This window comes from Zonotrichia leucophrys, chromosome 5 (assembly GCF_028769735.1).
Source record: "Zonotrichia leucophrys gambelii isolate GWCS_2022_RI chromosome 5, RI_Zleu_2.0, whole genome shotgun sequence".
In the NCBI taxonomy this organism is placed as follows: domain Eukaryota; kingdom Metazoa; phylum Chordata; class Aves; order Passeriformes; family Passerellidae; genus Zonotrichia; species Zonotrichia leucophrys.
The window spans coordinates 11,321,405-11,347,897 of NC_088175.1; the positions used below are offsets into that span (position 1 = coordinate 11,321,405).

At 43.3% G+C, this 26,493-nt stretch overlaps 2 protein-coding genes and 1 long non-coding RNA gene across 7 annotated transcripts in view; 2 read left to right on the forward strand and 1 right to left on the reverse strand.

Annotated features, from left to right (window-relative positions):
* FBLN5 (fibulin 5) overlaps positions 1–1,664 on the forward strand; it is a 44,660-nt gene extending 42,996 nt beyond the window's left edge. For both annotated transcript variants that reach the window (XM_064714507.1, XM_064714508.1), the window contains exon 11: positions 1,503–1,664. In XM_064714507.1, the coding sequence (XP_064570577.1) occupies positions 1,503–1,664 (162 nt within the window). The remainder of the gene's footprint in view (positions 1–1,502) is intronic.
* On the reverse strand, positions 337–13,023 carry LOC135448452 (uncharacterized). Its single transcript, XR_010440460.1, has 3 exons — positions 12,835–13,023; positions 1,478–1,680; positions 337–474 (listed from the first exon to the last, which is right to left on the reverse strand). It is a non-coding gene; the product is annotated as an uncharacterized LOC135448452 (long non-coding RNA).
* The window catches only part of TC2N (tandem C2 domains, nuclear), a 38,830-nt gene continuing 22,602 nt past the window's right edge, over positions 10,266–26,493 (forward strand). For 2 of the 4 annotated variants that reach the window (XM_064714503.1, XM_064714506.1), the window contains exons 1-2: positions 10,266–10,360; positions 10,580–10,719. The gene's annotated coding sequence lies outside the window, so the exon portion shown is untranslated. The other 2 variants (XM_064714504.1, XM_064714505.1) reach the window with 2 other exon arrangements.

Sequence of the window (26,493 nt, forward strand, 5' to 3'; positions counted from 1 at the left end):
AAGACTCAATGTTTCTTTTCTGTTTTATTAAACCTTTTCATTGGAAATTGAAAAACATGAAAACCAAAAAAGTAAGCAAAAAACCCTTTATGCCAACAATTTACTTTCTGGGTTCTTTGCTTTCATTTGTTATGAATTTTTTCCACTGAGAACATACATTTTTTATAGACACTGTTACAGAAAATGTAATTACCTGAGGTTTTTTAATTTGTTTTTCTCAGAAGATCTCTGTGTTCCCCAGTCATCTTTGCCACACCACCAACATGTAGAGATTACAGGGGTGTCTGCAGAGAATGGGGCACATCCACAAGGGACGGTGACTCTCAGGAGGTTGATTTTCAGCTCCAGGCAAAACCTGGCTCTGACATTCACATTAAGTCCTGTTCTGTGGCTACTGAAGGTTCCCATCCCTCATGGACAGGGGTAGTGGGATAGATTCCAGGACATATTTCTCACAAGAGCCTCAGATTCCCACTGTAAGAAAATTAAAATGTTTCAAAATCCTGAACTGACAAAGCAGTCCCGTTATAATGATTTACATCTCACAAGAGCTTTTCTGTTGCAAAGCCACCACTGATCCCCTCATCTGGGCCAGTCTAGCAGGTGCTGAGGCCCCAGCACCCACTCCCATTGCCCAAGCTGCTGTTCCAGTGATTCTCCACACAGCCATTCCCTGGGCAGGGGGAGGGCATGAGAGGGACACTGTGCCCTTGCTGAGGCACCAGGACCCAGCCTGGCACAGACCAGCACCTCCTCATGGCTGTGTCAGCCTTCTCTGATCAAAGGTAACAAACACCCAGTCCTGAGGTAAAAATGGACAGGTAAAGAAGGACCCACTGTGCCTATGTAAGCTCCTGATGGAAAACAAACTGCAGTTGGTTTTAACATTAGCAGATCTGATTTTTAAATGCACATAATCCACTCTTCTGGTCAGACATCACCAAGGTCTGCTTCCATTTAATAAAGGCCTTGTTTTCTGAAGTGCCATTGCATATTCAAAGTGTAAGGTTTGTACCATTAACACACACAATGTACCACAAACCCAGACCCCATTCACATGGGAACACCTGTTCTCCAGGTTCTTTAAAAAAAGCCCTTCTGGGTCTCTGCTTCTTCACAGTAACTTTACATCAAACTAAAGAGTACTACAAAGAAAGCAAGCAAGCAAGAAAGAAAGAAAGAAACAAACAAACATTTATCATTATTTGTTTATACCCTAAATCCATGTTTTCATTTTTTTTCTCTTTTGGGCAATAGCAAGTGTCTATGTTCAATAGCTCCTTTAATGTGCAGGGCTCCCAAAGGCTTTACAAACTGTAGAAGGTGACAGTTCACACTGAAAATAAGGCAAATGCTGCAATGAAACTCTGTCCCTTCAGTTGCAGTGGTTTCAAACAATGAAACAGAAAACACCTATTTTAGCTGCTTGAAGACTAGTGGGACAGTGGTTTAGAAGAACTAGTTTTGGCAATCTCACCTGCTTTCTCTTGTTTCCTGCACAGCAAACAGGACCCATCAGTGCCACCCTGGTGATGACCCGGCCCGTGAAGGGGCCGCGCACGATCGAGCTGGACTTGGAAATGATCACTGTAAACACCGTCATCAACTTCAGAGGCAGCTCTGTCATCCGGCTGAGGATATTTGTGTCACAGTACTCCTTCTAAACCTCCAGTCTGTGCCCTGGAAACACAGCCCAAAGAGACAGTTCCTCCTCTGCACAACTCTCTCCTGAAAAGCCAGTACTATAGAAGCTCCAGACCAAATCACCATTTCCACAGAGCCGTGACCTATGTGTGTCTAGAGGCCTCTTCATGCTCAGTCCAGAGCAGGATGCAAACAACTGAAGATCCCATATGATTGTCTGTGTGGTCATGTATTTTAAGGACTCTTCTTCTCACTGTAAACACTTCTAGGGCATGAGTCTATGTGAAAGACTGTGAACCTTTGTAGCTCCAAGGCTGCTTAGCAGAAAGCACCAAAAAAACTGAGGGAAAAGCTGGCTTTTGCAATCTTGCCTTTTAAAAATTTTTTTTCATTATAAATGAAAAGCAGAAAAACAAGCAGAAACAGAAACAAAAAACCCACCTATTGAAAAAAGGGACCTCAGGAGTCCCAGTTTGCATTCCCAATTATCTCTGGAATTATCAGTCAGGCACTTTGTTTCAATTCACCCTGCATTTGTCTTAGTTTCACCTGGTTTTTTTCATTCTATTTTATAGTTAAAATTAATTGTAAATTCATTCCAAAAAACATGTTGTACTATGTAATCTTTTGCTTTCTGACAAAATGTCACATGTTTGGGTTCCTTTCTGTATTAAATCTTTCTATATAACAGAGTTCATAGAAATCTATCACTGGATGGTGTGCTTTACAACATTTAGGATTTTATGCTTATTTACACTCAGGATTTTTGACACAGGCCTCCACTGCCAGAATAGTATCCAGCATAAGTAGAGACTTTAGAGCAGATAAGGATCAGAATTTTATTTTTCCCTGTTTTCCTGAGTGTGATAGATGCAAACAGTGTGTAATGGCTACAAGGTAGTAATACTAACTCTGTAGGTATGGCTGCAATTAATCTCCTGTTCAAAGACCACTCAGGTCAGACCTGTCCGTATTCCTTCAGAAAATATTTTTTTTCCACTTGCAATCTCTCTCCTACACTTCTAACATGGAGGGAAAAAAGCTGAAAAGGACTAGGAGCAGTCTTATTCATGCAGACCAGAGTATACCAGTGCCCCAATCTCAAACAGAGGGCTCCCACAGTTTTCATGGGCATTGTCTTCTCAGGTATAACTGCTGTAGCCAAAAAAAAAAAAAGTTTCTTCTAAAGTCTAATCTGAATCTCCATTGTAATCTTCTTCTAAAGTCTAATCTGAATCTCCACTGTAATCTGTTGCTTTTTAGCCTACTTCCAGTAGAAATTGAGAACAGTTTATCTTCCCCTTTGCAGCAGTCTAACATGTCTGAAGACTGTTGTCATGTCTCCCCTCAGACTGTTCTTCTCTAGTCTAAACAAATCCAATTCTTTTGGTCTTTCCTCATACATCACATTTTCTGGGCCTTTGATCATTCTTGTTGCTCTCATCTGGATTCTCTCCAGTTGGTTCACATCTTTTTTGAAGCACAGTGCCCAAAACTGTGAAAAGAATTCCAGCTGAGGCCTCTCAGTGCTAAGCTAAATCTATACATATGTTTAATAGTTTGAAAAAAAATTAAAAATTGTATAGTTGGAAGGTATAATGTGTGTTGAAGCCACTGGCACTTTGGTCTTTTATTTTAATAGGGATGAGAGTTTATATTCCTTGTTCTTGAATCTGTTTGAAACAAGGTCTTTTACTTTGCTTTTCTTTACTGGCTTTTTGGCTCTCTAGCATTGCTAGGACAGGAAGGATAGCCTTTGCTTGTCTTTTGAGAACTGGAAGTGCTCAGTGCTACTTGGGAGATGTTTACAAAGATTAAAATGTGAGCAACTCAGAGCAGAGTAGCAATGTGAGGTCTTCATTAAAGTGGAGTATTAAATGGGAGAATACAGACTTGGAAAGTTATTACAACATAGACTGCATGACACAATCAGAAAACTGACTCTTGTTCCTAGTAAGATTTGTGAATTAGTAGAAACTCTGCTCTTTTTCCTTGTACTCAGCTTGAAGGAAGCCCTGATGCTCTCAGCAATGAAACACTGAGTTTAGCAGCTTCCGTTTCTTAATGGTTTAAAGGTTTTCTCTCTGCTGCTACAACATCCCAGGATGCTGTGGCTCAGAGCTCTGTCCTTTATTGTAAAAACAAAAAGCCTGGGGACTGACTCCAGGGTTTAGTGAGCCAAGCTGAAGGCAGAAAGCCAATGAGTTTTATGAGCAGCCGACTTGGAGGAGAAAAATGCAGAGGAAATGGGCAGAGAAATATCAGAAACAAGAATTTGTTTCCTGAGTGTATCATGGCTCATCAAGTACCACAGTCTTGGAGGGAAAAATAGAGATGACTGGGAAGGAAGAATCATAATTTATAACCATGGGACTGAAAGTGCTCCTGCTCCAGACAATGGAAATAAAACATGGGAAGCATGCAGGCTCTGGTGGACCAGACAGCAGCCGTGGGGCAGGCAGGGTCTTGCACTGAAAATGTCCAACTCTTAAAATGCTGACAGCTTTCCCCGTGTTTAAAATCCCCTCTGCCCCCTTTTTGTGCCCTTATGTTATGGCTCCTTCATGCCCAGTTGAGGAGTCCTCTTTTCCTGCCACCACATCACCTCCTGGAGTGGAAGCACACCCTGCTAGACATCAGACAGTTTGTCACTTCTGGCCTGCTCTCCCATGGCCCCCACATACCAACCTGATTTAACCCTAATTTAGAAACATCAAAACCCAGAGGAATTCCATAACAAAACACTTTGTTAAAAGAGTAAAGCTTGAGTGCTTGGTTTTAGCAGGGTCCAGCAAATACTCATAAAACAATATTACACTTTCTATATAAACATTCTGCGCCTTAAAAAAAAGTGAAAAGTCTGGAAACAAAGGAATTCAGCCACTTCTCAACCGCCATAACATCTTTCATCACTCACTATCACTCCAGCCAACTTAAACTTTGCCAAAATATATGCCAATCTCAAAATAATAAATTACTAGCAGTTTATAACATCTAAACTCTCTATTTCCTAGTCAGGGGTCTGTTTTCAATAGACCACTGCAGACTCAAATATTACAGCAATTCTCACCAAATAAAAAAAGCAGACTACGCATGTCAGGCTTTTACAGCATGAAAGCTAAAAATGTAAACATGCAACTGTTTCATATATTCATGTTCCTCTTTGAGGCCAGGACTACTCAAAGTAGACAGAATTCCAGGTCTGTTCAGAAAATGATTCTTTATTCTAATCCACTGCTGATGATTTTCTACCATGAAGAGTTTTGCCGTATGGTTAACGGCCAGCGTTGTGAGCAGCACCAAGGGAGAGCACAGACCCTGCTCTGGGTGTGTGGGGCTCCCTCTGGCTCTGCTTGCTCAGGCTGGCAGGGAAGGGACAGCTCTGCCTCTCCTGCCAGTCAGCTGCCGTGTCTGCTTGAACAGGTTCTTAGTGGGAAAACTGCCCTCCACTGTGTGTACAGCACCTATTAGCAATGCAATAACTGGAATAAAGGTAAAACACAGCAGATATGGCAGTAATCTTTGATACAGATCACAGTAATTGGGAAGGAGAAGCTGTTTTGATAAATGAAAAAAAACTGGTTCATGCTAGTTGGGTTAGGTGCCAGAGGGAGTAGAATGAATCCAATCATCTGCTTATTTGACTTTGAGATATTTTTAAGGAATTGACTTTTTTGACACAGACAACAAAATGTTATTTCACCCAAGAGTTTCCTGGATCTCACAGAATCGCTTTTCAACTGATGATTTTCACTGACTACAATAACTTTGTTTAAAAAACTCAACTTCTTTTGAGAACCTGGTCACTCACCACCACTGTGTCGTATCCAGGGCCATTCATACAAGCTCTCTCCTCTTCAGTTGGAGTCCTGTATTCATATTTACTTTTTTTTTTTTTACTTAGCCTTCAGAAGAGCCAACTTTTATTGTCTCATAAACATGGTATCAGCATCAGCAGAACTTGTATAATAATTTTTCTCTGCCTAGAGCTGGCAGAACAATACAATCAGTACAATTTGTGGTCATGCAAGTTCTCCAGTCTGGCTTATTCACATAATATGCTACTGAATATCTTCCACAGCATGCAGCTGTATTGGAGCATAAGGGAAATATCATAAAGATGTTAAAAAAAAAAAAAAGGAATAAAAGTATGCCCTAATGTTATTCAATCCTGACAAGCACTATTGTCAAAATAAATCTCTATCCTCTATGGACAAACCCCTCAGGTGGTGTCAATCTGCATGGCTGATGCTTTTCAATGAAAAGATAAGAAGCAGCCTTGGAATCTTCCCTGTGTTTGTGTAAAGCACTGTACATGTATCTGTATACAGGAGAATTTACAGAAGCTACAGAAGTGGTGGTGTGGCTCTGCATGGGGAAGTCAGAGAGCTCTAAGGCAACATGGCACAAGCAAATTCTGTTTCCTCATCTGACACAAGTCCAGACAAGTGCTTTACACCCATTACATTTTGTTGTTGTAAGTCTTTGAACCAATTTTGAATAGCTCAACCCCAAAGCAGGTGCCATGCATGAAGACTGAGGATGATGGCCATAATTAGAATTTTGGAGACTCTGCAGAAAGCCTGCCTCAGAAAGGTGACATGTGCCAAAGGGTCAGTGCCACATGGTCCAGAGGCATTTGTGTGGGGATGTCTGTGACAGCTGCCTGCCCTCTGCACCTGGCCCTGTCCTCACCTGTGTCAGTGCAGAGTGTAACTGGAGTTTTTGACTGTGCACATCAGCTGTGGAAATCTCACCTATTCCCATTCTTAGCTCAAGCTTCTGAGATCCCTCTAGTGGTTTGCAAACTGATCCCCCTGCGTAACTCAACAAATACTGGTGAAGCCACACGAGGGAGAGTTTGGGTACAGCTTTTACACCAGGAGGTAAATAATGATGCAGTAACCTCACTGAAAGAATTGAGGAATGTATCTGAGTAAAAAAGGGACTTGTAGGAAACACTACAGGAATTACTAACTCCTGAAATATTCAATCTCTTCCAAATCCCTTTCCCATATCCCTGAGGTCACTCATTTTCCCTTTCTGGTTTGTCCTGGACAAATGATCTCATTATGCTCATGCCCTGCAAGCACATGCTGAGTGAACTCCACTTCTTCTCTGGCACTTGACACTTGCTTTTTGGAGATCAGTTGTAGGCTATTTGCCTTTTCTAGCGCCTGACTGACCTCAAGTACTCTGCTCATACCCAGGGAGGATCCATTATTTTCCTACCATGTTATTCTGCAGCCACCACCTGGTCAAGCTTTCCATGTGTTTCACTGGAGATGCAGGCACTGCCATGTTCTAAGCACTCTTACAGCAAAGTATGAGCTGGGAATGGCTGAAGGGATTGCCCAGCCTGCTGGTAGAGCCTGGCTTTATGAACAGGATTTTAAAAACCCCACAACTCCTCAGTTTTGAAGGTGATGCTCTTCTAAGTACGGATTTTCTCTGGAAATGGCATCCGTTACTGTGTTGGCTTGATAGTCTCAGGGTGTTTTAAGAAGTCTGATAAGGACATGCTTATGGAATACACCCTTAGGCTTTACAAACCTTGGATGAGGTTTTTCCAATTTGCAAACAGAGTATGTAGCAAGTCAGAGAGAGTTCAACGTGCTCATCACTGTGCTGAAGTCAGTGATCACTAAACTCACCTCAAGTCTGGATTTAGCCCAGTTTTATTTTAAGTCTCAAATCTCAGTGTCAGTGGTATGAATGTAAGCAGATATGTATTATTTTTAGAGTAGAGCTGAAAGCCTCCTTCCTGTGAATAAATAATAGTATGATTGCAGTATCTCTGTATTTGTGGGCACTATCTTTGGGTTCTTTGTCATTTCCTGAGATAACCTTTAACCTTCAAAATCTCTGCTGGTATTTCAAGACATTCGTTGATGCATTTCCATGAATGATTCCTCACTCCTGCTATTCAAAGGCCAGCCCAGGCACTAGATTCTGTTTTGTTAAAACATGAAGCTCTGCATAAAACCCAAGCCTCTGCACAAAACCCAAGCCTCTGCATAGCCACATCATTGATAGGAATTGTTCCTCTCTGTAACCTTTGAGGGATTTTGTTGACTTCCTTGAGAGTGCTCCATGCATGCATTTGTCCAAACTGGGACCTTAGTCTGGAGATTGTTCATCAGCAACTTTCTGCATGTGTTCTCCAACCAACATGTGGAACCATAGCTACAAAGGTTAGTTTTTGACAAAAATCTTCAAAGCATGGTGTTTCTTGGCTGCCTACATATAATGCAAACACAATTCAAAAATCCAGGACCAGAGTTCCCCAGTCTTCATGAGAAATTCCTGTTTTTCAGAAACATTTCGGTCAGTAAACTTGCTTTGTAGATTATGTGAAATGCAAACAAAGGGGAAGAAGGCCTGCCAAGATGACACAGATTTGTTATTAAAATCAGTATCCCCAGGAATATTGGAATATAATTCATCATTTAAAAATATTCCTTTGGACCCTGACATCTGATGCCATTCAAGCAGAGCAGGGGGACAGAAAAACTGACTGCTTCCCAAACAACAGCAGCTGCTCCACAGAGATCCCTGGGCTCCTACAGTGACCAGAAACCTGCTGGCCCAAGTCTACACACCAGGTCAGTGAGGAACAAACAAAGCTCATAGAGACATAGAGCTGAAGGAGAAGTAAGTGCACTGACTTCTGAATTATATCAAGTGCAGATTTACATCATAATGTCTATAAAATTTCTCACTGCATTTATACATCTGTATAAATGCAACATTTAAAATTACCAAAATTAAAAGGACCGAACTGTTACCTACCACACACATAATACAGGCAGGAAGCTCTAGTGTATCCCTCTGCCTTTCCTCAGGATTGTGCTCACTTGGAATTACCCAGCCTGATTTGGTGCAAGTTAACAGTGGTGTGACAGCATTTGTTTCACAGCAGTGTAGTCACACCCATGGATACAGGAGAATTACAGAGGGATACCATTACAATTGAACCAGAAAGTTAATAAAAAAGAGCTTGCTGATTAGTTAACCTTCAGTGCTTTGGTTATGAAGTCATTGACATGGACAAAAATATTTGACCAGAAACACAAAATATTAAAAAGGAGATTATCTCCTTAGAAACATAAGTACCCATGCAGCCTATAAATAGCTCTGAAATTAAGACATCCCAGACAACATCTGTAAAAGGAAGAATTCACTCCTTGACCTTGTCTCCCACAGCAGGATTAAGCATAGTTGATCCATATCAGGATCCAGACACAATGGCTGTTTGATGGTCGAGCCAAGAAAGAGGCAGGCATGGCCAGAGGCAAGGGGGAGCCACACTAAGATAATGTAAAAATCCTAAAGAATGTTCTCGGTGTGCAGGATCTCTGAGACAGATCTCTCTTGCTGTATGAAGCATTTTAGCTCTGCTTGGGAAGTACAAACAGTCACTTCAATAAAAAATAAAGGAATAAAGAATTCAATTAAAAGGGGTGGCAAGGCATGGGGGAGGATGGCAGCATTCATGTGTTTGAATGCAGAATCAGGTGACAAAAAAATGATGCCCTGGCCAATCTGTCACCCAATGAGATGCACTGGATACCAGAAACCTCTAAGTACAATTTTAGGTGTAGCACATTTAGTATCACCTTATTCCAAGAGTTTATTATTATTTAGTATCAACTTATTCCTGCAGCCAGTAGAGATGGAAGGAGAAGGACTCACTGCCCAGCTCAAAGGATGCTCCTTAGTGTTGTTGCTGAAACAGTCGTTTCCCTAACTCTGACTTGCAACCTGTCTGGATTAATAAACATCTTATATTTTGAAGTGTTCTTTCCTTTTTTTTTTTTTTTTTGAGAATAATTTTTTACTGTAATTTTAAAAAGATAGTTTCAATGCCCCTCATCCTGTCCCTTTAGCCTATAACCATTACTTCATTTCTAGCAGAAAATGAGCTTTTAAGGCTTGTATTGTTCTCCAGCTCATGAACAATTTGCATTGAACACACCAATAGGGACTATTTTAAAGGGTTTTTTCTAAAAAAAAAAAAAAAGCTGTTAACAAAAATTATAATTTAATTCTAGTTTATTTTGATCATTAACTGGTTTAGAGGTGTTCATACAAGACATCTGCAAGTAGGCATGACAGAATTACGTAGCCTGTTTGGAAAGCAAGGTGAATGAGGATCAGTGATACTGGTACACCTACTGGTCATAAACACTAGTAACATACAGGGAATAGTAGAGAAAACTTCAAAGCAAAATACAATTAATTTTCCAGAGGCTAATTTTCTTTCACAGTTTTTATGTTGTACAGTTGTCCATAACTGGAGGTACCTGTGTGTATTTTACCTTCATTTCCTGATGGGTTTATGTGTGATAAGGCTCAAATGAACATTTTGTGTAATACTACTTTATCTGTAGTATTGACGTATCTGAGGCATTTCTTCCCCCTGCAATTTCACTGAAGGATGGAGAAGGTCACTGCTTCTGAGGGTGGGGATGGCTCCCCTGCCCAGTTCCCCTCAAGCCCTAGCCATGCTTTATCAACACCTGAGGAGTTGCAGCTGCACTAATCACTAAAGATTAGGAACAGGCCTGCCCTTAATAGGCCACAGCTGTGTCCAACAAGAAGAAGAGAACTACAAAAGAGTGGGTTGAGGAAAGGATCGGAGTTTGTTGGCTGTGCTGTGAGGAAGAAGGAGTCAGTACTGCAAGGAGCTAAACAATGAGAAATCAATGAGAAGGTATGGGAAGTTCACAATAAGATGACAACATTAATATAAGATAATTTAGACTGAACTGGTTTTCTCATATATAAATCATTAACCAGTGGCTAGCTCTCACTCCCAACTGCACTATGTTTCTTATGACTTCAGTACAACAAAGGCTTTTCCACCCACATGATACTCGATGACCCGTGCCTAATGAGGCTTGACTTTGTTGCTTGGGTTTGTGTTTTGCAGGTGGAATGTTCTTATTTCAGCAATTTGCAAGGACAGCCAAAACTGGCTCTGGTTTGCTTTGTGAAGGAAAGTGAAGGAACTTAGGTCACGCAGTTGCTCTCTCACATTCTCATCACTCAAATAACTCATTGCAAAGTGAGGTAGGTCATTGACTGGGCTTGTGATGATTTACAAGGCTCTCTGAAAGCTGATCTGCACTCAAAGGAAGCGCCGCCACTCATTTCCAGCACCACCAGAACGCGTCATTTCCCTTCACTACACTGCAAACACATCAATTCTGAATCACATGCTCAAGAGAAATTGCACTGAAATGAGCACACATGCAAACTGAAAGAGGAGAGGCCCAGTGCAGGAATGCTGAATTACAAATTTTCTCTTCAAGAGAAGAAAACAACTCTCTAGAACTACTCAAAGAAAATGAGAAAGTAGGTGTGACCCTTGATCAAAGGCTTAGGGTTCTACAGTCCACTCTGGTTGAAGCGGCCTGATGAGTGAAGGCAACAAGGGGCTGGTTTGCCACTGACTGTGGCAGAGAATGGACACTTCACAAAACACAGCTGCTCTGGCTTTGCTGTTGGCATACAGCTGAAATAGCCCAATACAGGTTTTCCACACCTGGGTAACTTTATCCTTCTTTCTCTAGTTGTTTAGGATTTGCTTTTTAGGTTGTCATTGCACATGCTGCTATGTCTCTCTGACATGGGGTTGCACAGGGGACTGAATAGTGTGATCCCCTCCCCTTTGTGGCTCTTGTGCAAGACCAATCTGTTCTGACAGTGTCCTCCCAGCTAAGGGGGTAGAGCTCTGTGGATAAGGAAATTGTCTCTCCAAAGCTGACTCATGAATGTGGACAAACCTGAAATGGGTTGTACTTACTCTTCTGTCAGTGCTACCCAGCCAGCTGGTAAAGGACACTGCACTGCTGGAGAGATGGGGTTTTGCTGGGCTGTAAAACTGACACCCTGCAGGGCTTTAACCTCCTGCTGCACTTCCTTAAGGGTAAACTCTGAATTGTATTTCCTTGAGAAATCCCATGGGCTGTATTCTGTGTACCAGAACTCCTGCTATCTCCTCCCTTTCTGTTTTTGGTGGCACCAGTTCCTCCTCAGGCCTGCAAACACTGCTGAATGTTGTTAACCTGTCCTTGGTGTCAGCCTGCACATAACCAAATCAGTGATGGAAAAAATGAGCCTACGTGGTTTTTTCCAGGAAGTCAGAGAGCAGTTCCCTGTCTCATACAGGTGAACACTTTCTCACGCCAGTTACTCATTAGGACAGCAAGTGTGATCTCAGCTCTTTCACAATGATGTTTATAGTCTGTGCCAGTTTGTAAGGACTGCTCTGAAAGGCAGCTGGCTGCTGATCTTTAACAGCACTTTTGCACTCCCATTTTTACTCTTTCTAGCCTCTTTTATTCCTCCTTTCTTGGGCTCTGGCACAGGTCAGTCACCATACCATCCCAAAATCCTCATCAAGGCCTCCTAAAATCCAGTACTCAAACACATCCTCCATCTGCCTGCTAATGAAAATCCTTGTCACTCATGGGATCACCATGTCAGTTTAAGCAAAGGAACAGCCAGTTCCAGCCAAGTTTTGGCTGAGAAGTGTTTAGTGAGGTTTTCTAAGATCTAGAAGAACTAGTTTAATAAATCCTTGCCTGCTTGTATGACTGCACCTTCCATCTCCTACGCACTTTTCATTATGTCACTTGGATAAAATGCACGTGGTTTTAATGTGAAGTTAAATCCTTGAGCTGCAGTGAAATAATTAACCCCTCACCCTTAAATTCCTTGCTACTGTACAATCTAGTTTTTATAGACCTAAGAGTTAAAGCAATAGTGACAACAAAATACTTTAGGCAAGTGGGTATTTGGTCACCATGGAAGGCAGCCTTAGTCATACACATACAAACTTTTGGGCTTGGGAAGTACAGGTAAATAGCACAGCAAAGATACTGTCCCACAAACAAATATTTGTATCTACAGTTATTGGTGCTGACTCAGGATTCTTGAAAATAGTCTCTGAAGAAAATATTGCCAAGAATAAATAACCTGCAGTTTTCAGCTGTTAAACTTCCTTGTAAAGCACTGGTTTGTGACACCTGCACCCACCCCCTTAGCTGTATCATTGAGTGGTACCAAGGTGTAACCCATTTCAGCCTGTTTGGCAGAGCAGTCTCTCAAGGGCTGTGTGTTCTCTCCTCTCTGAATACTTTTGTATGTAACCAAACAGAGATTAAACATGCAAATCCTCACCTTTGCAGTGAGAGTTCATCCTTACTCCTTCCCTACAGCCCCTATTGATATCAGCCAGGGCTGTGGCACATTTACCTGCCAGTAATTCTGGCTGCAAGGCTGAGGAGCCAGTGCTGCAGCACAGGGAAGGCTGGGAATGTGGGCAGCAGGTTGGTTTTCCCTCATTTCCTACACCTTAAGAGTGCTGCATTCTGGTGTGTTTGCATGCGAAAGGAGCTGAACAACCTGCAGCTGGGTTAAAGTGTTAAAATTAGGGTAGAGTGGGCTGATAACTTCTGTTTCTAGTTATGTCATTTCTTGAATGGCTTTAAGTACCTTACCTTTCCCAGGGGGATGTGCCCAAAGCTCCAGTTTGGAGGTCAGTGTGTGTTCTCCTTTTGAACCAAGCAGTTTTTGATGGAAGACGAGCATTCCAGCTTCTGTGAGCAACCAGTCACTGGCCTCCATGGATCTTCTTCTGAGCTCCCTCACTTCAATGGGGCCAGGAGGTTTTAAACTGCAGTGATTTCTGTAATGGTTTTTTGTCATCACCCCCTCTCAGCAAGGGAAATGAGGTTTGCTTTCACCTGAAAACAGAAGACCAAAAAAGTTTTTTACAACTGGACGCAGTAAATTATTTTTGTGCTTTTTGGCCTTTTCCTTGACTCAGTCCCTTTCAGAAAGGATCTTTTGTGTGCTGTCCTTGCTCTGTGCATGGGTGACACCTGGCTGGCCTCTTCTTCCTGGGGACAGGAACATCTGCTCCTCCTCGGGCAGCCCCGTGTGTGCTTTTGGGAGACAGGCCAGCCCTGAGGCTCTCAGCAGGCTCTAGAGAGATGGTGGTGTGAAAATACAGGGCAGGGCAGCAGCACCTGGCCCTGAGCTCCCAAAAAGAGAGATGGGAGAAAAGGCCCAGGCAGGGACCCAGGCCCTGAGCAGGCTGGGACAGGCCAAGCTGCCTCCCATCCCCTCTTCCACACTGAAAGAGGCATTTCTGGGCAGTATCACAAGCAAGGGGGACTGTAACAGAGATTGGGAAGCATCCCAGAAGGACCCCATGAGGTGGCATGACCCCAGCCTAGTGGGAGAGCATATTCCTGGGATTCACAAACAGCCCAGGGAGCACTCCCCAGGCAGGGAAAGATTGTCGCTGCTAACTGGTCACATCTAGCATTCCTTGATGTGCTTTTACATCAGATGTAACTGAAATAGTTCTGTAAAATCTCTTATGTCTCTGGCTTGTAAAATACAATAATTTCTTACTAGGTTACACTAATATTTCATAATTTATTCTTAATATTATTCTTCAATAAAGCTCTGTGCAAACAATCCATCCCACAGGAGGAACTTCTGCCAGATCCCAGATGTCAAACATTTTCTTCAAATACAGGGGTTCGTGACCTTTTATGTTTGTTAATGTGACGCCATGGAAATTATTTATAATAAATAAGCACATTTCAGAGTCAGGTGCTCCATGGGCCCTTTTTCAGTAATACAACAGCCCGTCCTGAAACAGGTCTTTCCTGTTTTGTTGTAGGAGTTTTTCCCCCTAACAATGAAGGTTTGGGAACAGTTTGAAACCCTGTTATTGAACCAATTCCAACTACTGCACTGAAAGGTAGACAGTAACTTTTAAGATAATTCATCTTTAATATCTTTCCTGAAATCAGCAGCAGATAAGGTTCTAACTTTCTCTTTTACCCTGAACTCTGAAAAATTTAATTTTTAAACTGCAGACTGTATAAATATATTGTCTCACAGCATCAAATCAAAGAGGGAACTTCTGGAATTGTTTGGATCTCATCAAATGTATCAAATTATACATTTGATACGCCAACTGATTTTTGATGTAGCAAGCTCATTTTAAAGCTGGGCAAGAACCACCTACCCACAATCTCCCAGGTATAAGACCTACAAAAAATATCTGAAGGTGTCAATATGTTGATAACATTTAGTCTTATCTTTTTTCAGTAGATGTGACAATGTCCTCCCAAACCTGTGCCAGATTAAGAGCATCTGGCTCTTAATGAAGTCAGGCAAGAAAAGGACAAGATTAGAAAACACTGCAAGGAGCATGCCTTGGCTCTGTTACATCCTTTTCTGAACAACACATAAAGGTTTATAACACCTCTTGAGTTTATTGGATTTGTCATCTTGGATGCCTGGACACTGGCAGCAGCAACAAATGTCCCCTGAGGAGAAAACAGAGCTGTTTGCTCCTGCACCCACAGTTCCTCCTGTTCATCACTCTGGGCTGAAGCTGATGGCCTGGCCAGAGCAGCACCCTTGTGCCTCAGTGATTACCCACCCTGGAACCTTTCCTCACCTTTGGACAGTTTGGGGCTGGCAGCACTGACAATGTTAAAGGCCACTGTGGAGCACAGAGCAACTGCTTCAGCTCACACAGATGTGAGACTGGCTGTGGAGAGACAAAATGTTCTGGTGCACAAAGGATGAATCCCCCTTGGATTTATTATCAGAATGTGTTAATGATGTGTGTGTGCAAAGAAAATCTGCCTTACAGCATAAGGCAAAACATAACAAGCCAGAAAGTCTATTTTCAAATTCACAGTACAGCAAATCTAAATGAGTTAAGGAGAGTGCCTAATTTGAACAGCAGAGTATCTCCATGTAATTGCTTGTCTAGGCATTGTAGCAACATTTTCAAATGGTACTGGCCATTGTGCAATAAAGCTGTCCTTCTGCAGCTCTGTGGGAAAAGGCAAATGGCTGCAGTCTCAGATGGTTGACAGAATTAAAACAGGTAAGAAAGTGTGATGTTAAACATGCATTTGATAAAAGAAGAAAATAAAAATAATAGTCACGGACTGAATTATAGCAGCTTTCGCTAATGAAGTGTGCGGACCACACCCAGCATCTGTGGCAGAGGAGGGAAGGTGTCAGCTAAACCCAAAGGTTATGATGGGAATGGAAAGAAACCAGGCTCCAGCTGAGAGCAGGACAAGGAGGATGAGGAAACAGTTTCATGTTGCTCCCAAAAAACCCTCAGGGGACAAAGATTACTGCTGCAAAAACTTTAATGGTAGTAAAATCCTCTGGCTGCAGAAGTTGTTTGTAAGGAAGGTGTATTAACTCCTTTGAGACTTCAGCTGAAAACCACTCTGCTATTCCACTGAAATCTACGTTGCGAAATCCTTTTTTCTCTCAAAAGGTCTCTGCCTCAGAAAACCTAATTTAGTGGTTACACAGGGAGTTTGGCTATGAGATGGTGTAGGCTGTGTGCTGGACTTGTCCTGATAACGCCCTGCTTTTAGGTCCTGATGGCTGAGCTCATCACTTGGCTACTGCAATATACCCTGGAATTTAACTCTGATCATAAGTACATCACTTGATGTTAGTTTCTGCAACTAAAATATTTCATAAGTAGTGGTGTTAAATGCTTGCTTGCTCTGAAGGATTCTCAGCTGGGAGAGAGCTGGGAAAGCTATTTGGAATCATCAGCTGCTTAATTTCATGTAATTCTTCATAAACTAGTCAAGAGCTGCTAAGCAATTATGTCTTCCACTTTTGTGTTTAAAGGATTTCAGTGTGCTCTGTGCAAACATTGATTCAACCTCTGAACTCCTTGATTTCTAACACGGAAGCTGGCATGTCAGTAAGTGTGCATAGGTGGTGGGATCAGGTTTCTGATGCAAAGGATCACGTGGGAGAATTCAGTCCGAATTTATTCAAAGCTGCAGCCTCCATCAGCATTCCTGCTGAAAACTTTGTTCACTGGAGCATTTGCAGAGAGTGAAGAAAAAGGGTCTTAATCTGTTTGAAAGTATTTGCAGATGTAAATAATTTCTCAAGATTTGTGTCAGTATTTCTACATGGGGTTTTTATTATTTCAGTTCCTAAAGATTTGAGGCCCAGAGATGATAATATAGACTCCTGCTTGTAGATACTTTCTATAGTCTGCTGGCTACTTCTCTTTCAACAAGAAAAACACTGGGAAATTGTAATCCAATAGCATAAACAGGCTCAGCAGCAAGTGAAAAAGTCTGCGGTGCAGAGGTTCAAAACAAATGAGACAAGGCCTCACTGGGGAACATGAGAGGTGAAGCATAGCCCAGACTAATAAATTCTCTTCTATTGGCCCTGCATGGGTCTGCTCAAGTATTTGAGCCCTGCATTTCTGGAGCTGAGAGTGCTGTGGTTTGGCAGAGGCAGCCAGAAGCAGCCCAGTTTATTAGCTTGCTCTGAGTACCGGGGGTGCCTGGAGCAGAGGCACACAAGGAGCAGGAGCAGCTGCACAGAACCAGGAATGGGTGAGGATGGGTGGCTGCAATGACAGCCTGGAATGGTCACCAGAGGAGAGGGGAGCCAACAGCAGGAGCCAGTGAGGGAGGGGAACATCACCAGTGAGGCAAGGTTTAGTTGCAGAAAGATACAGCAGAGCATGGAGCACTCTGGGCACGGGCAGGGAAGCAAGATCATATTTGCAGCTGACAAGAAAAGAGGTAAAATTGGTTTCACTGCTGATCTTCAGACTAGGTTTGTTTGCAACAAAAATCTTTCAAGGAAGGAGGCAGGTTTGTCTCCCATCTCAGCTAAAAACATCACAGTACAGTAATGCTCTCCCCATGCACACAAGATCAGGTTGTCCACATCCCTGAAATTCAGCACAGCTGAATTTTGTGCTTATTGAAACAAACTTCCCAATTTTCAAGCAGCTGAAAAGATTGGAAGGTGTCCCAAACCATCAGAAGAGCCACAGAGATGTGTTAAGAGGCCCTCTCAAATTACAGGGCACAGTCTTGCCTGGATGAAGAAGGAAGGTCATATTGCAAACTGGTTTTTTCCTCTAACTGCCTTGTCAAAAGTACTGGTTTTAATGTCTTTTCCTTCGTCAGAGAGGCAACCTGCAGTCCCAATGGACGGCTGCTGCTGCCCTGCAACTCCAGCAGCTGGAGAGTAGTTCAGGCAGGACTGGAAGTCGTTGAGAGCCCGAAAAATCCTGGGGCATGACAATGCCCAGGTAACTTGATAGCAGCAAGCTGCATACAGGGGCCTTATCAGCAGTTTAACAAGGCACTTCTGTGAACAGTGACAAAAAAAGCTGTTTGGTCTTGTAAATTAATCCAGTGAGATGCCTTGAAATGTGTGATTAATGTGCACCTCAGGAGGACTCAGATAATTCTGGAAGCATACCAGGTTACTGGTATTTCTTTAAAACAGTGACCATGCATAACCTCATGAGCTCCATTAACAGGAGACAGAGCCTCTCTGCTATGTGATACCAGTACTTGCAACAGGCTCTGAGCAGAGATGAACAGAGATGCTTTGTCAGCTCAAAATTTATGTCTGTGCTTTTGGCAGAGGGTCTCTTTCCCCTTACAGTGGCTCTGGAGCTTGAAGTAGCTGTGTTACACTGCATGATGACAGGCATGAAATTCTTAGTTAGCAGCAGATCTGTGGTGTTATTAAATTTAAAATGAAAAATATTGTAACGGGAAAAAATACAGTTTTGGTGAATGGGGAAGCCACTAAAGACTGCAAATCAAGACCTATGAGGACAATTGTACAAAACTTCAATGACTGTAAATTTAAGTACTCTCAGAGTGTAAACATTTCTTGGGGGAAATACACACCTTTCCCTACTAATCCAGCCCCTCCTTTTCTTCATATTTGCCTCTTGGGGTATTGTTCCAGTTACCAAAACTAGAATCAAGGAGAAACCACCTTGACACTTACAGAACTTTTCCTTCCTGCAAAGAAATTTCCAAACCAGAACTTCCTGCTGAAAATTCTAAACCAACCAGCTGTGTGTGATCGCTAAATTACCCTGCGAACTATGCACTCTCGTGGCAGGGGCTTTCTCACGTGCCCGTGTGAGATCGGATACGGATAGCACGGATCCATATTCCGACTGGACATGCCGTTTTCTAACATTGTAAAACATGAAAAAATCGTTTTTTCTCTCTAAAACAGAAGCCTGGCTGTGCTTCTAGCAAAAGCGCTAGACGAGCAGGTCGTCCAGAGACCGAATGAGGTGTGGCACGGAGCAAGTGCCCCAAGAGTAGTCGGTGGAGCCCGTGGAGGTCAAAACTCCCCTGGCGATAGCATCGGTGAGGCGTGGAGGTCCCTGGCCGCGGGGAACTAGGCGAAGCATCGGTGAGAGCGGCCGTGCCCGGCCTGACGGGAGGGCAGGCGGGAGAGCGGCCGTGCCCGGCTGAGGAGGGCAGGACGGGAGAGCGGCAGGGCCCGAGTGAGGGCAGAACGGGGGAGAGCGGCCGTGCCCGGCTGAGGAGGGCAGGACGGGAGAGCGGCAGGGCCCGAGTGAGGGCAGGCGGCGCGCACCGAGCGGCGGCTCCAGCGCGGGGAGAGCGGCGGCACCGGCTGCGGCACCGGCTCCGGCTTCGTCCCCGTCCATGCAGCAGCTCCGGCGAGCGGAGGGGCCCGCAGCGCCATCCCAGCAGGTACCGGGCCGGGCAGCGGGGCCAGGGCAGGATCCCCGTGAGGGGGCCGCGGGCAGGGCAGCGGGGAGCAGGAGCTGCCCCGGCGGAGGCGGCCGAGTGTCTGTGAGTCCTATCGACTTTGGGAGATGCAGGCAGGTAGTAACTATTTTGAAGTACTGGAGAATGAAGCACTAATTATTCATTCCCGGTACTAACTGGGTAATGAAGTAGTAACTATTTTGAAGTACCGGGGAATTGAATTTTCATTCAAATTAGGTGCGAGGTTCAGTTGTACTTAGTTGTACATAGAACAGTTGTACTTAGGACAGTTGCACTTCAGTTGTACTTAGAACAGTTTCGGCGCGCTATTGCTGTATGAAAATGGCCTTCTAAAATTCAGATGTTCTGTGTGAATTAGCAGCTAAGTGATGTCACAGGCCAGCAATAGCTAATTAGATCATCTTCATCTGCTGCAGGTAATTAGAGATGTGGTTTAGCCACAACTCCAAAGGAAGTTGTGAATATAGCTAGACAGTTTCCCTGTGCGTGGGATGAAATTAGCATCAGAAAACACATATTTACCGAAGTTATGTCCTGCTGTATCCATGAGCACTGCTAAAGCAGCAGGTATAATTGTAAGCTGTTTCAAGTTGTCCGGTTCACAGTTGTTGAATCCATACCATGAAGCTGGATCCTGGGTGTTTTGGATCACCCAGGTTATTAAACAGCAATCAGAAATAAATACCATCATTAATTAAGCTGGTCTTGTAACTCTCCTTTGATGTGGATTTGATTTCTCTAGATAAGAACGAGAAGGTTGGTGTTGTGACTGTTCCTACAATGCACACTTCCAGTCAGCCTGCTGTAATTGTGCAGGAAAATAACTCAGGATTTCCACAGGGCCGCAGCTGTCCAATGCCTTCCCATCCAAAAGCTCCTGTGAGCACCCACACCTTGGAGCTGGACCCTTGCAGTCCCAGCCCTCAGTCTCTGATCTGTGCAGGCTCAGGTTTTCCCCAGTGATATTTGCTGAATGCACTAAGGTTTGCTGCTTTTATGTGCCTTTAGTTTTTACAGTGGTGATTAGCTGGGTGTCCAGGCATTCAGAAGTGAGGTATACCTTGGTAAGTTCTTCTTGGAGAGTCAGGAATCAGGGAATAAGGACTACTTAAAAACCGTGTAAGGGAATACATTGCCATGCCTTTTTTCTCTCCCTTCCTGTTCTTTCTAGGTTGTTTCTATAGCTGTTAGACACATGTGAAGAATCAAGTTCTGATTTTGCATCCTTCATTTCTCAAGAGAGTGCTAGACCCATAAACCTTTGTGCTGTTCTGGGCTGGTGGTCTCTGGCTTCTTACTTATTAAACTGTTTCACCTTGCTTTCAGTACACAAATATTCATTAGGTGAGCTGTGATCTTACAACTCAGTGGCTAGGGCATAAATCCAGGAGTGGGGAAGTTTAATTTTTCATCCTTTTTCCAACTGTATGATAAATATTAAAATATATATTTGCAGAATATATGTGGTTAAGCAATACTTAATTTCAAGAGAATACATTTATTACTGAAGTGTCCCTTGATTCTTGCCAATACTTGTAAAAATGACACCTACTAAAAACGTTTCACCCAGAGGGTGTGTTGGACTTCACAGATGTCACATGAATTCCACTGCCCTCCCCTGCATTTAATTTGATGATGGATCCCCAAGTGATTAATTCCTCTTTCTTCTTATGCTGTGGAAAGAATGAATGTGGGCGGGATTGTTCAGTCATGTGTGTGTAGGCTATTAATTTAAATGTTGGGAAAAAGGTTTAGGCACTGGTCTCTTTCTCTTTGTCCTAAACCTCAGGTTTACTTGTTTTGCTTGTTTGTTCTGTCACTTGTTTAGTATCTGCTGGTTTGGTTTTCGCTCATCCTGCTGGTGGGTGGTTCAGTTTCTGTTGTAAGTTACTCTAAATGCACTCCCCAGGGCTGTGGCTTGGCTGTGAAATGGGCAGTCCTGCTCTGGCCCCCATTTTCCCCACTGCATTCTGACCCCACCTTGTGCAGTCATCCACAAGCTGGGAGAGTTGAAAAACTACTTATTTTTTAAAAGAAAAAAAAAAAAGTTGTTTATTTTGGTCGTTTGATTTTGTATCTAATCAGTGAGCTGGGCCAGCTCAGCGTGCAGCTGCGTGTTTACTGGGTCGTGCAGGAGTGGCTGTTGGCAGGGCAGAGCTGAGCAGCCCCCCAGGAGCAGCCAGCCCTCTCAGCAGGGCTGGGACAGGCAGATGCAGCCCCCGTGTGTGAGGGCAGAGCCACAGGGCCTGCCTGGCCAGCCCAGCCTCAGCTGGGAAACCACACTTCGGCTGCCTGAGGCCTGTCATGTCCCTCCTGTCTGCTGTGGCTTACACCAGCAGTACACTTGGACTTTGGTGAAACATTTATTGAACTTTTTTTGCTTGATTAAGGTGCTATTTACTTCATTTAGTGAGTTTTATGTGGTGCATATCCTGAAGTATTTCTCCTCTCTTTGGACTCTTGTTCAATTTTATAGAGGAATGGCTTTGTTTACTCTGAGTTGCTATCTCCCCAGATACCTTAAATCTGGTAAATATTCTCTCTAATCTAAGTAGGACAACACCCAATCTCTGTCAGCAGAGAACTTAAGATCTCATCTCTTTAAAGTGAAAGGCAGAGCAAGCTCTGACTGGAAGTGGAACAGTCTGTGTTTAAGCCATGCTGTTGTAGTTTGTAATGCTGCTCAGGCTCCATCAGGAGGATTCCTTGTGCACGGAGAAGTTAGCCTGGAAGCCTTTTGCAGCCAGCATGGATCTTCACATCTAAACTGAGAAGCCTCATGTGGGAAGAGGTTCAGAACCTGGGTTTGCTTGAGCTTCTTTGTGTTCCATTATATTTTTTAAATGATCTTAATACATCAAACCATGCAGAATTGGTGAGGATACTTGTCTTAAGCTTAGTATGAGTATTTGTTTGCCTGTCATTGCAACTGAAGTTTGCACTAATTCAGTGCCAAAAATAAATTATGTCATCAATCTGGTGCTTATCTTTCCTGTAAATTGTACCCTGGTAATTTGGTTTTGAATCTTTGTTTTTCAGTCATCTAATAGCCAGACTTAAACTGGACAGAACAGAGGTCCCAAATGAAGGGTGTTGATGTTTGGGGGCTCCTCGTGGTCACTGCAATGGCCTGAAGAGTGAGTTCTGGAGATACTCCTTTGGCAATTAAACCAGCTTTGAAAAAAAGCAGTCTAGAAGGGCCATGTCCCAATGACTTTGAAACTTCCATGGCACTCCACTAATTTGGCACCTATGCTTTGGAGGCTGGAGCTGGCTGTGAGCAGGTGCAGAGTGCTGCAGCCTGGGCAGGGGGCCTGGCTCTGGGCCCTGGAGCTCCTGCATGGATGCACAGTGTAGTGCCTCAGCCCTGGCTGAAGCATGGAGAGCCTAAGGCTGCCTGCCTTTGGTGGCACAGCCTCATCATCAGAGCTGGGGGTCCCTTCTCCCTGCAGGAATGCAGCCCCTCTCTCCCCAGAGTTCTCTGTGGGCAGAGGGGGCTGGAGGTGGCTTTGCCCACCCTGCTTGTTGAAGCTGGGTCAGGGGTTCATGGGGCCAGAGATGGCCCAGCCCCTGACCAGGACAGAGAGGCAGAGCAATGTGAGGCTGTGGCAGAATTCTCTTTGTAAAGGTCAGGCCTGCAGTGAGTGCACTGTGTTTGTACATTTCCAATAGGGAAAGCACCTGCCATGCAGACAGGAGGGTTGGTCAGGATGAGGTGTAAAAGTCACTTGAGCTGTGCCTTTGTGGTTAGTGGTGAATTGATACAAAAGCAAGTTGCATCCTGTTTCTGAGATAAATTCTGTTGTTCAGCACTCTCAAGTGACAGCAAAACATTCTCGAGACCAGTTTAAATTTTTCAATAGGGAGAAATTCTAAACATTTTATTTCTGTGTTGGTTTTGTTGGGTTTTCTTTCTCCATTAATTACTTTTGCAAAAAGGGAGTTGTTGGCCTCTAGATTGGGAGCTTTTTCTGACTTTCCCATTCAGTTCTCCATCTTCTCAGCAGTGACTGGAGTTGCAAAAAAATTTCTTCCATGAGATCTTAATAAAACACAGAACATCTGCCTAAATTACTCTGGCTTTCATTCTGTTCAGTAGTATAGGTACTTCCAGATGTGGTTTGACCAGGGTGTGAAATCATGGATCCAAAATCTCTTAGGAAGAGTGTTGATTTAAACTCAATAGAATTTTTTTTAAACCCATACATTTACGGTGTAGCAATTGTTCACTGTGTAGTTAAACAGTTCTGTCCTAAGGGAAAACAGGGAATGGCAGCTTCATGCTGCCAGCTTCTGCTCTCAGGACCTCTGTCTCCTCAGAAGGGAGCAGAGCCCCACCACCAGGTCCCAGACCTGTAGCAGCATTTGGCCAATAATGACTGGGATCTTAGATACTGCCATTAAATTGAGACAGTTTTGATTTCTGCTGTTTCTCCCCATGTCTGTGTAAAGAAAAATGCCTCTGTTACACAATGCCTGGTTACCACTCATCTGGCTGGGCAGCTGCCAGCAGCTCCAGCCAGTGCAGCTCTGGGAGGCACTGCTGGGGCTCTCATAGTGGTTCTGGGTGGATTTCATGCAAAAAGTAACAAATAGTTGTACTTTATAAGGACAGTATCCTTCTGGACTTTTATTTCAGTGTGTGTTTAGGCAGCTTCCTGAGCTCGGTGCACATGCCCTGCAGAGCCATACTCCCAGTCTGGTTTGGATTTGAATTATTTAAGATCAGTTCCCATTTCCTGTTCTTGATTCATTCATTTAACCTGTTTTCATATATGAAATGTACTTGAGTCACCTTTCCTTTGTTAATCTCAGACAGTCTTTCAGCTTTTATCTCTACATCCTGCATGTTTGCTTCCTCTCCCCACTGTGTAACTGGTTCTACAGTGACAGTTTGGGGCAGAACTGCTGAACAGGGAACCCTCACCTATTGGAAACTCCATAATTGATGGGTTTTTTGTCTTCATCATGAAACAGAATAACAATTATGTGCAAAATAACTATTAAAAAATTGCTTCACCTAAAACAAAGCAGTGTGTGCCCAAGTATATATAAAGAAATTGTCCATCTTCATTCTTGTTTTAATGGTAATGAAACTGTTTTTCCATGCAAAACTCCTTGGGTTTCCTTCCTTTTCTTTTCCTCTTTTTTCCCCCAAACATACAGAAGAGCTGTTGAAGGCACTGTCTGGATGGTGTATGTGTATCCATGTTTTTTCTGTACGGCTCTGTGGTCATGGCAGCAGCTGAGGAATCCTGAGTGCCATTCAATGCTCTTTTTCAGTGTTGCATTGAGTTGGTTTCCAAGGGCCATCTTTTCAAAACTAGACACATTTAGCCATGTTAGGGAACTCCACAGGCAGATGCTCTTGCCTAAAATACCTTCTCCTTGGCTGTCTTGTTGAAAAATGAATCCAGATGTTTCCAGTTTTGTTTGGTATCAGAGCTATAGAAGGACTGCTGACAGTTCTATTTTCATGGCTTCTTGGCATTAACGGCAGAAAGAGAAAAAAATTGGATTAAAACCTGACACAGAATACATAAAGAAAGTCTTAGGTTATAAAGTAACAATTGGTGATTGTTGTGATTTGTTCCTAATCTGCTTAGAGCAAAGGACTTATCTTATGTTGAATTCTTTCCATGTTCTCATCAAAAGCCAAGTTCTTTTTTTGCAGATATTGTACTCTCTTCAGCTTTCTTTTCTGGTGTCCTGACTTCAACTCTTGCTTTGCCGTTTTCCATCTGAATCCAGAAAGGTCTGCAGTCCAACATAATGGATTTATTCTTTTGTTTACTGCCCCAATACATACAATATTGTACATTCTTGTCCAAGTCAGTGAATTTATCTTTTGTTCACAGGAACAGTGTTGTCAGATCAGTAATTGGATGAATTGGTTGCTTGCCTAATGCAACATTAGGAAGAAACATTATATCAACTTTTACAGCCCAGAGCAGAGGAGATTCAGCATGTTAAAATGCAAAGTTTTAAGCTTTGTCATGGGATAGATTTATAATGTTTCCTTCTTAATTCAAATATAAATCTCACACTAGAAAAACTGGTTCATATTTACGGAATTTTTTCTTTTGGCACTTGTAAATTATATTATTAATGTTTTGCATCCTGGGGTAGGATTGGGTTAGGTCTGCATTTGAGGGCTGCAGGTGCAAGGCTGTAGTGCTAAACCAGAGGCAGGGTGTCCCTGGGGCCCCTGTCAGAAGGACAGCTTTGGATCCTGTACTCATGCCAGGGTTTGTTCCCCTTCTCCAAGGGGTGCCTGAAAAGCAGAAGCAGTTGTTCCTGTAGCACAATAGCTCAAGCACACACACCTGCTCAGCTTTATTTTTCTTAGGGGAAGTAGGCAGGAGCAGTTAGTTCTGCTTTGTGATGTGCTCTGGTGCTCTGTGCCTGGGCTGTGTGTGCAGATGTGCTGAAAGCCTCTTGGCCTCCTCCAGGCTGGAGCCCTGGGAAGAAGCAGCTGCTGAGCTGAATGAGACCACAGCTAGATTGCACAAGTGATCTTGAGGGTTCAGCGGGCAGAGAGGCTGGAAAGAGAAGGCAAAACTGGAGTGGGACACGGTATGTTCCCTCAGAAGTGCGTGTGGGAAGATGTGGCTGCTCCAGGAGAAGTTTCTGCCCTGGCACAATTAGAGCTGGACCTTGTTGGCAGGAGAAGATGCAGAGCAGCTCATGGGCTCACAGTGAGCTCTGCTTTTACTGCTATTGACAACTCCTAAGCTAAGAACTGATATCTGGGGTGGTTTCCTTTCCCTCGAAAGTTGTCACATCCTGGGTGATAGCAGTGACATATTAAGCATATTAAACACTCCTGCTGATTACAAGAGTTTTAACTTTACTTGCAACTGTTACCTATAGGAGAGCCCAGCAAACAATATCTTACCTGAAAGCTATGGCAGTCACCAAAGGGAGTGTGGAGATGCTGTCTGCAGGCTCCCACCTTCCTCATCTTTTTCACTTGCTCAAAATACAGTCAGAAGGATGCAGAGCCGATAGGGACTGGTAGTTTGGAATGTCAATACGGTGCTGTAAGAGTGAGAGCAAGCTTGTCTTTACAAGTGTTAGTCTAAGGTGAGAAAATATTTCATTTAGTATCTTGTGATATTTTGAGGCTGAGGTGGATAGTTCCTGGAGATAGTTACAATATTAGTAGTGAGGGAAATTAGTTATTGTAATATTTTCTGAAATAAAAACATGTCTTTCT